Source organism: Theropithecus gelada, chromosome 1 (assembly GCF_003255815.1).
Source record: "Theropithecus gelada isolate Dixy chromosome 1, Tgel_1.0, whole genome shotgun sequence".
NCBI lineage: Eukaryota > Metazoa > Chordata > Mammalia > Primates > Cercopithecidae > Theropithecus > Theropithecus gelada.
In genome coordinates this window covers 70,171,172-70,180,411 of record NC_037668.1, presented here as the reverse complement: position 1 = coordinate 70,180,411, position 9,240 = coordinate 70,171,172, and the positions used below count along the sequence as shown (strand labels likewise).

Sequence of the window (9,240 nt, the reverse complement as noted above, 5' to 3'; positions counted from 1 at the left end):
GTCCCAAAAAAAAAAAAAAAAAAAAAAAAAAAAAAAAAAAAAAAAAAATTCAATAAACAAAAACCAAAAAACTATTCTGTCCAAAGTAGATACTAAGTAAATGCTCATTAAATCTCTTAAAAATCCAATCTCTGGAAAGAAGTGCATCCTGAAATGGTTTTAGGCCTCCAAAAAACTTCTCGATGTAAAGAATAAAGTGGTAAAGCAAACTGAGACAAAGAATTTTAAACGAGAAGAGGTCAAGGATAATGGTTCTGTCTACCTGTTGTTTTTTCTCCTAGTAGGTACTCTCCAACTGCATTGCAGGGGCCAGGACCCTATCTTATGCCATAGCACATCTGCCTCTGAGCAAAGGCTGAGCTTTGGATTCCAAAGTCTTTGAGTGACGCTAGGGAACAAAGTACATAGCACGGCCACAAAAACTGAAATATCCAGTAGGTGACTTTTCACTGTAATCTTTCTTTCTTCTATCTTCCACTCCTTTCACACAAATATAATTTAAAACTCACACACATCTTAAATACAATACATATTATGCACAGTTTTTCAATTCCCAAATAAAATTAGTATACTTTTTTCAAAAGTTGAAAACAGTGTAGCAATGTAAAAAATGTTTAAAATATAAAATTAAGTGGAAAAGAAAGGCAAAATGTACATAACTATGTAAAAATGTACACAGCTGAACAAGACTGACACAGAACAAAAAAATGAACTATTGATGTGTTAAGACAGAGTTTCTCAACCTTGGCACTACTGACATTCTGAGCTGTTGTGGAGGCAGTTCTGTGTATAATAGGATATGGAGTAGCATCCCTGGTCTCTACCAACTAGATGCCAGTAGCATATCCCTAGCTGTGACAACTAAAAATGTTTACATACATTGCCAAATGTCTCACATTTGGCAGAACCCCACCCTGCTCCCCAGGTTTAAAACTGTGCTAGAGGCCGGGTGCCGTGGCTTACGCCTGTAATCCCAGCACTTTGGGAGGCTGAGGCAGGCAGATCACCTGGGGTTGGGAGTTCGAGACTCAGCCTGACCAACGTGGAGAAACCCCGTCTCTATTAAAAATACAAAATTGGCAGGGTGTGGTGGCCCATGCCTATAATCTCAGCTACTCAGGAGGCTGAGGCAGGAGAATCACTTGAACCCGGGAGGCAGAGGTTGCAGTGAGCCGAGATCGCGCCATTGCACTCCAGCCTGGGCAACAAGAGTGAAACTCCATCTCAAAACAAAACAAAACAAACAAAACAAAAACAAAAAACTGTTCCAGAATGACAGGAATTTATTTTTTTGAGACAGGGTCTCACTCTGTAGCCCAGGTTGGAGTGCAGTGGTGTGATCATAGCTCACTGCAGCCTCAACCTCCTAGGCTCAAGTGATCCTCCCACCTCAGCCTCCAGAGTAGCCAGGACTACAGGAGTGCTCCACCATGCCTGGCTAATTTTTTGCATTTTTTGTAGAGTCAGGTTTTTGCCATGTTTGCCCAGGTTAAATTTTTTTTAAATTTATGCCTTGCTATTCAATAAATACATATTAGAAGAGTAAAGGAAAGGAAAGCCCCTTGCAATAGAGCATCTAATATACTCTTTTTTCAAGAGTTAGGGTTTATCCAGTTCCAATTTTATGTGCAAGATTGAAAAGGCTGCAGAACTTGTTTTTGTTTTCTGATCTGTTCTAGAGGAGAAAGCTGAATTTCTCAATATTTAAAAACTTGACCTGGCTCTAAGCATGAGACATCACAAACAACTGCTTCGATTGGACTGAGAAATCAAAATATCCAAATCATCGTAGCCCCAAACAGCTGTTTAAAATGTATATGTTCTGTATATCCTCAAAATAGGTTTACTTTTAAACCTGAATACTGAAGAAGAAATAGTAAGATTCAACAAGGAATGCATATTGTAAGACAAATTAAGGCAAGCTTTCCAAGCAAAAATAAAATTGCACTGGATCTAAGTTAATCTTATGCCATATTTAAGGCCCTCTGTTCCAGTCTTTTTAGAACTATTGTTTCTGCTCCCTTGCCAAAAATATTTATTTTCAATCACTCTTTATTGTTTTTGTTTCTTGGCTTACGTCACAAAGAATGTTTTCTGATTCAGAAATTGTCAGGAAAAGAAGGCACAAGTACTGTTTCAATTCAATTATCTCCTCTCCGGAAAATTACATCATATCCCCAATGTTGGGTTCGTACAGGCTTAAAGTTGAAATCCTATCTTACATGATCATTTTGAATGCCCTTTTCACATTGATAAACACATCAATAAAATTTAATTAAACAAGGAACAACCTTCTTTCATTATATAAGCCTGAAATGGGTCCAATACTGCAATTTTGATTTTTTTTCCATTTTCAAAATACACTAGGCCTGCAGTATTTAATGTTTATATTTACCAATGTGCACTTCTCCTAGTCTCTAGTTTACCCAAGACTGAAAGGTTGCCATAATGCAAAGAAAAACAAAAAATCTTCCCAATGACTGCAGAGCTGGAGAATGCGAAATACTTAGGTACACAAAGCATTGCAGCAGGAATGCAGAAGGAGGTGGTCTATAGATGACAGAGGTGGTGGAGACAAATGGACATTCAATAATGTGCAGCGTTAACAGGGAAAGGTTAAAATGGCTGTGAAATAAGCAGGTATGAGAAGAAAACTGGTGCTTGGAGTGATGAGTGAAGTGGAAAAAGTTGTAGCTTGAAAGGCAGAAGGTAACTGACTTCATGACCTCTGATGCTGAGGATACAAAAGGCCTCCAAATCTTCATCGGGATTCAAGGTTCTGCATGACGAACATCGGCCAAAAAAAAAAAAAAAAAAAAACCAGAACACGGTAGTTCTTTGTTCGCGGGCCTACACGGAGGGGAAAGCTGCGCCTCCGTGGACTTCATAGTGGCCTGGACCTTCGGGCGCTGTCTGTCCAGGGACGCGTCTCGACACCTCACCTTTAAGTGAGAAAAGGAACGCCGACCTACCTCGCTGAGGATGTTCTAAGCCAGCTCTAATAATAGGCGGCAGCCTAATACTAAATGCTTGTGGCAGCTGGGTCCGGGGAAAACGGGCTAATTCTCCTTCAGGCGGAATCACTGCAGCCAGGGGCTAGAAAGGCCGGGCCAGGAGGGTTTCCCCTCCTGTAGTTTCGGGCCATGCTGGGGAGAAGCAGAAAAGGCCCGGAATGCGGAAAAGAGGGGAGAATGGGTGCTTTCCTCCTTAGGGCTGAGGCAGGAACCTCAGGAACCAAGTCGGAAATTTTCCTGCGGAGGGTGCCGCGAGGGTCCCGGGGTCGCTCGGCCCCTAGGCGCCCAGCTGCCAGCGGCAGGTGCAGAAGGAGATCTGGGCGTCATAGCAACCGCGCTCGCCACAGAGACGCAAAGGGGTCCTTCCGGCGGGAACCATAGAGACGACGTACGCCAATGGCGCCAGAGACTGTGCTTCTTGCGGAGACTGTTATTACAGCTCATACCATTGGCCTTCGGCTCGGGGGCGGAGTTGTCCCGGCCCGTATCGATAGTACAATTCATTCCATTGGCTTTGGAGACAACTGTAACCATGGTAACGGCATGTCGCGCGTTTGCGACTTAGCGAATACATTTTGTCTTGGGGCGTTCTAGTTCTCAAAGAGCTTCCCGCCAGGCCTCAACTACAGCCCGTGCCTACTAAACTTGGATTTATTTTTCTCTAAGTTCCTTCATTCTTAAAGGGGCAGGGAGTGCTAGCTCAAGAGTTCTGAATTTTAGGCCTAGAGCGTGTCACTAGCCACGTGGGGCACGCAAGATAAATCACAATTTTTGGACCGAGCTTATTATTGTAAAAAGGAAGACACTGGGCTTGACTAGAATTATCCCTAAGGCTGAAGCCCTTTAGAAGTCCTAAGCACTGAAAATTCAGGTAAGGTGAACCTTATCTCCCCCACCTATGTAATGCAAAATAAAAACTTATAAATGACACAAAATTTAACATACTCAATTGATATCTTTTTAGATGCCTTTATAGCAGAATTCAAGTTAACTATCAAAACTCGATTTTACTCATGTTTTGGGGGCCCTTGCTTTGCTGGTATCCCAAACACAACATTTCTTGGTCTTAACTCTAGTTCCCCAAGAGGATACTTTCCAAATCTTTGCTGGTTCTACATGCATTATCTGGACGTATCTTACTCTTTATATAATAAAGTGCCTCAACCTCTCCTTCTGGCACTAGACCTCTTGCAAGTGTTTTTTCTGAACTAAAATGCTCACCACCAGCACTTGTAGCCCACTTCACTCCTGTTTATCAGTTTAAGTATCACCTACTCAGGGAGACATTCCTTGATCCTCCATCCAAGATCAGGTTCTTACTTACCCTCATTGACTCATGTTCCTTTTCTTTATACACTTCCATTTGCTGTTAAAACACACACACACACACACACACACACACACACACACTCTCTCTCTCTCTCCCCCACCCCCCTGGAATTTTTACTTGTGTAAATATCTTTTTAAGTGCTCTGAATATAAATTAAACTGAAGTGGAAAACACTAAATAATTTCATGTAGAACACTGTTTTTAAGCGTTAACAAGTCAGGATATAAAGTGATTCCCAAGGGAGGTAATAATTATGGTAAAGACAAACATTAAGATCACTTCTACTTTTAACCCCACATATGCCCATTGTACATTCAAAGATGATGACAGTCATCATCCACATGAAGCTATGAATGCAGAGAAGAACATATTCTACTACTTGCCCTTCAGTACTGCAGCCACTGACAGAGCCCACTGCTTTTGGGGTTTTGCAAATTGGACCTGAAGTTCACTTAAAATCGTTGTCAAAGGAGCCTGGGTAACATAATAAGACCTTGTCTCTATGAAAAATAAAATATTTAGACGGGCATGGTGGCACACGCCTGTAGTCTCAGCTGCTCAGAAGGCTGTGGCAGGAGTGCTTGAGTCCAGGAATTCAAGATTACACTGAACTATGATTGGACCATTGCACTCCAACCTGGGTGACAAAGCAAGACCTTGTCTCTAAGAAAAAAAAAAATGTTTGCTCAAAGGGACTGCTGCTTCCAGAACAGTCTTGACTGCTGCAGTTATTTTTCTTCTGTTCAAGGTCACACTTCCTGATTAATGAAGTATTTCAGCCTTAGAATTTGTCAAATCTTCTCAATTAAATTTATTGTACTTCTATTATCAGACAGACACTGGGGCTACCCTTCCCTACTCCATGAAACACCATGAATTGTATTTTAAGTCAAATATTTATTTGAAACACAGTACCTGCTTCTACCTTAGTCATTAATGCTAATTTTTCAAATTGTACCCTGGACTATCCTACAGATCATTTAGGGAATTTTTTTGCACTATGCTACTTGTGCACTCCCAACCCAAAACCCAGGACAGCAAGAGATGTATTCAAAGTTTTTCAAAGATTCTCAAGGATTCAAAGATTAAGCAGGGCACTGGTGTAACACTGCTTTGCTAAGTGAGAAAAACAATAATTGCAACCATTTAGTGAGTGTCAATCAAGTGCTAGGCACCAGACTGATGCTTTTTGTTTGCTATTTCATTTAATCCTCACAATAAATGGCATTACTTTGCAAAGAGATTATCCCCATTTTATGCATGCGGACACTGAGATTAAGTCAAATGTCTAAGTTTATAAAGCTAATAGGTGGCATGGCTGGCTAAGTTGACTCCTAGCCCATACTCTACCACACTGTAATGCCTCCCTCAGGACAGAGATCACCAAGTGGCCCCTGCCTGGTCGCAGGTGGAAGGACATATTAAGTTAACCTGAAGAGCAGTCCTAAAATACTTGAAATGTAAACTGTTACCCTAATATGAGGTGCATCTACAATAAGAAGCAAAAAGTAAATGCAGTGAAAAGCTCATCATTCTACAATCTATCTTCAGGGAGGTATCCTTCTTTCCTACTTCTATGTTTGATAAATTTCAAACAAAACGAAACATCCTTTCCATTGGGTCAACTTTTGGACACACACTTTATTGCACTTAATTTTTTATACATCCATTTCCTAAACAAGACATGTTTATTCATCTTTTTAATCCTCATGGCTCAGCACAGGGCCTGACATACATAGGCATTCAACCAATATTTGATCACCAAAGCATGACCATTCATGCATCCATAATCCTCTTTTTATAGTATAAAGATGGCTGATATTCAGGCCCCCATGTATATTTTAAGGAATATGTAATTCCCAATAAGCTCTTCTTTTTAAAGGTGAGAAACAGTTCTAGTGTTCAATTTCAAAATCAAAGTAACATTCAGGTGAGTGTATCAGGTGTCATTAAAAGACAAAATACCAAACCATATTTGCCTGCATACCACTGCCTTTTCCCTTTCTTTCATTTTCTCTGTCCATATGAAAGCCACGGTTTTATTATAGTTTTCACCATCTCTAAGAGCCCTGAACAATTTTTGATCCTGTAAGGGCTTTTTACTTCAGTTTTTGTCACCTATAAAAGCTGTGTGTCGAGACTGAAGATTATCCACTATCTTCTCTTCTATCTCTATGCCTTTTTCTATTTCTTCCTCTGATAGCAATAACTTGGTTTCCGAGTCTTTAGTTACAATAAACACAAAGGACTGTCGTGACTCAAGGATATTAGCCACCACCACTTGATGCTGATAAACTTCCAAAGCCTTCCGAGCTCGATTAATTACAATGGCAGGGTCAGTCTCCAACTTAAAGGAAATTATAAATGCTTTGGGAGCCCAATCTTTAACCAAAGGAGAAAGCAGTTTTGGCACCATCTTCATTGTTATCTGTATTGGAAAAAGAAAAGCTTAATAAGCAAACAATGGCCATTATCTACCAGGTCAATCTCATGGGAAACTACGGAAACTAAGGAATCAAATTTAAGTGGGATTTCTCAACTATCAAACTTTTCAATTAAATGCTTAGTTTAAAAAGCCTTAGGGGAACACAGTGGCTTGGCCTGTAATCCCAGCACTTTGGAAGGCCAAGGTGGGTGCATCGCTTGAGCCCAGTTCAAGACCAGCCTGGGCAACATGGCAAAACCAGGTCTCTACAAAAAAAAAAATACAAAAATTAGCCAATCATGGTGGCACCCACCTGTAGTCCCAGCTACTCAGGAGGCTGAGATGGGAGGATTACCTGAGCCTGGGAGGTTGAGGATGCAGTGAGCTGTATTCGTGCCACTGCACTTCAGCCTGGGCAACAGAGCAAGACTTTGTCTCAAAAAAAAAAAAAAAAAAAAAAAAAAGCCTTGGTTCTGTAGAGTTCACAGGGATGCCTAAATTCAAGGCTCCATACATATTCTGGGGCAAACCATGTCTTCTGAATAAGCTCTGCCCTGCTCTGCCACCCTTACCACCATTTTTGAGGGTTTGAACCAAACCCTCAACTAAACAGATACAAAGAATCTGTTCATACAAATGTTTGGCAGAAGCCGAAATAAAGTTGGGTTTTTAAACCTCTCAGCCTAAATATTTCTTGCATTGGTAGAATGGCTCTTAGATTCCATTTTAAAATAGTCACTTGTAACACAACTTAGCAGTGAGGAAACTGATTTTATTTTCACTTGACCAAAACTCCTAGTACCTCATCCCCAATCCCTTCTCAGGGTAATGTTCAGTTGCTTTGTTACTTTCAAGATAGAACTAAAAACTATGAGATAAACTAAAGATCCCAGAGATTTAAAAGTGTGAAATCACTAAGCTAATCATCAGAATTTCCCCTAAAAAAAAGCTGTTAGTGTGATAGGGATCATATACCTGTTTATTTATACTTTATTTTTCTCCTTAGCATTTATCACTACCAAATGAGGTATGTATTTGACTTAATTTATTGTCTCCTCTGCAGAGGAAGCAACACAAGGGCAGGGTATGTTTCTTTTCACTGCTTTCATCTCCAGGTCCTACAGCAGTGTAGGACCTCAATCAACTATTCTACAAAGTCGGCAAATGCTCCACAGATAAGAGTTTCTCCTAATAAAATCCTACCTGTATCACCCAATAAATGACTAAGAACTCCCGAAGGTTCCAAGAAGCCAGATCATCTAAAATCACAACCTACCTTATCCATATTTCTTCCTTAATCTACAATAGCCCCCAACTAATCTACCCACTCCACTTTCTCCCTCTCTAGCTTCATCTTTCATACTGATGCCAGAATGTTGTTCTCAAACAAAAACTTTATCTCATTCTCCTACTTATGTGTCCCTTAGCTCCACAAGAAAAAGTCCAAGCTCCTTAAAAAAGGAAAACAAAGTCTTCTACAAAGCAAGCCATCTCTTCGGCCAGCTCTCCAGCCTTACCAAAGCACTTCGGTTCACAGCCCACTGCCCACTTCCAAATTCCAAGTGCCATACTCCACTTGGAATGACCTTTCCCACTTCGTACACCCTCTGCTCATTTTGTTTTGTTTTTTTGAGACGGAGTCTCGCTCTCGTCGCCCAGGCTGGAGTGCAATGGCACGATCTTGGCTGACTGCAACCTCCGCCTCCCGGCTTCAAGCGATTCTTCTGCCTCAGCCTCCGGAGTAGCTGGGATTACAGGCGCCTGCCACCACGCCTGCCTAATTTTTGTATTTTTTTAGTAGGGACCGGGTTTCACCATGGCCAGGCCGGTCTCAGACTCCTGACCTCAGGCGATCCGCCCTCCTTGGCCTCCCAAAGTGCGGGATTATAGGCGTGAGCCACCGCGCTCGGCTCTGCTCATCTTTTAAAACCCAGTTCATCTCCTCCAAGAAGCTTCATCGACTCCCCCAGGATTCACTCGCCCCATGATCTGACTGCACTTTGTACATACCTCCACTAGAGCATTTATCACTCTGTATTGTAATTATGTCTGTGTCCAGCTCCCTCACTAGATTGTGAAGTCCATGAGGGAGGGCGGTGTCTTATTCATCTCTGTATCCCCTGTGCCTAGCGAATACAGATGCAGAAAGGCCATCTCCAGATCAAGAGGAAATTAACCCAAGATTGGTTATATGAGATTAGATCTCTGGAAGAGAAGCGCCCATCACCTGCAGTGGGCCCCCAGATGACTGGATCTTGTGTTCAGGCATTTCAGAGACAGGAACATAGAAATCTGACACAGCCGCAGCCAAGTAAAACATCGCAGAAGGGCCTGCAAAGAGAAACACAAGGTGTAACAAATCGGCAAGGTACGGTATAGGATCAGCTTCTTCTCAACTTGGGTTCCCCAGCTGAGATCCGTGGGTAAGCGAGAGGTAAGGGGGTAAGTGGCTGCAGAGAAAGGCTGTGCTT

General features: G+C 41.7%; 2 protein-coding genes across 9 annotated transcripts in view; both read right to left on the bottom strand.

The window, feature by feature from the left end:
- The window catches only part of LOC112626224 (coiled-coil domain-containing protein 30-like), a 38,296-nt gene extending 34,958 nt beyond the window's left edge, over positions 1 to 3,338 (bottom strand). The window contains exon 1 of the mRNA XM_025388149.1: positions 2,727 to 3,338. The gene's annotated coding sequence lies outside the window, so the exon portion shown is untranslated. The remainder of the gene's footprint in view (positions 1 to 2,726) is intronic.
- The window catches only part of PPCS (phosphopantothenoylcysteine synthetase), a 34,020-nt gene that overhangs the window by 6,914 nt on the left and 17,866 nt on the right, over positions 1 to 9,240 (bottom strand). For 6 of the 8 annotated variants that reach the window (XM_025382677.1, XM_025382715.1, XM_025382697.1 and 3 more), the window contains 2 exons: positions 8,997 to 9,100; positions 5,952 to 6,772 (listed from right to left, as the gene is read on the bottom strand). In XM_025382677.1, the coding sequence (XP_025238462.1) occupies positions 6,449 to 6,772; positions 8,997 to 9,100 (428 nt within the window). In that variant the 3' untranslated portion in view covers positions 5,952 to 6,448. Of the gene's footprint in view, positions 1 to 5,951; positions 6,773 to 8,779; positions 9,101 to 9,240 lie in introns of those variants that run through there. The other 2 variants (XM_025382730.1, XM_025382687.1) reach the window with 2 other exon arrangements.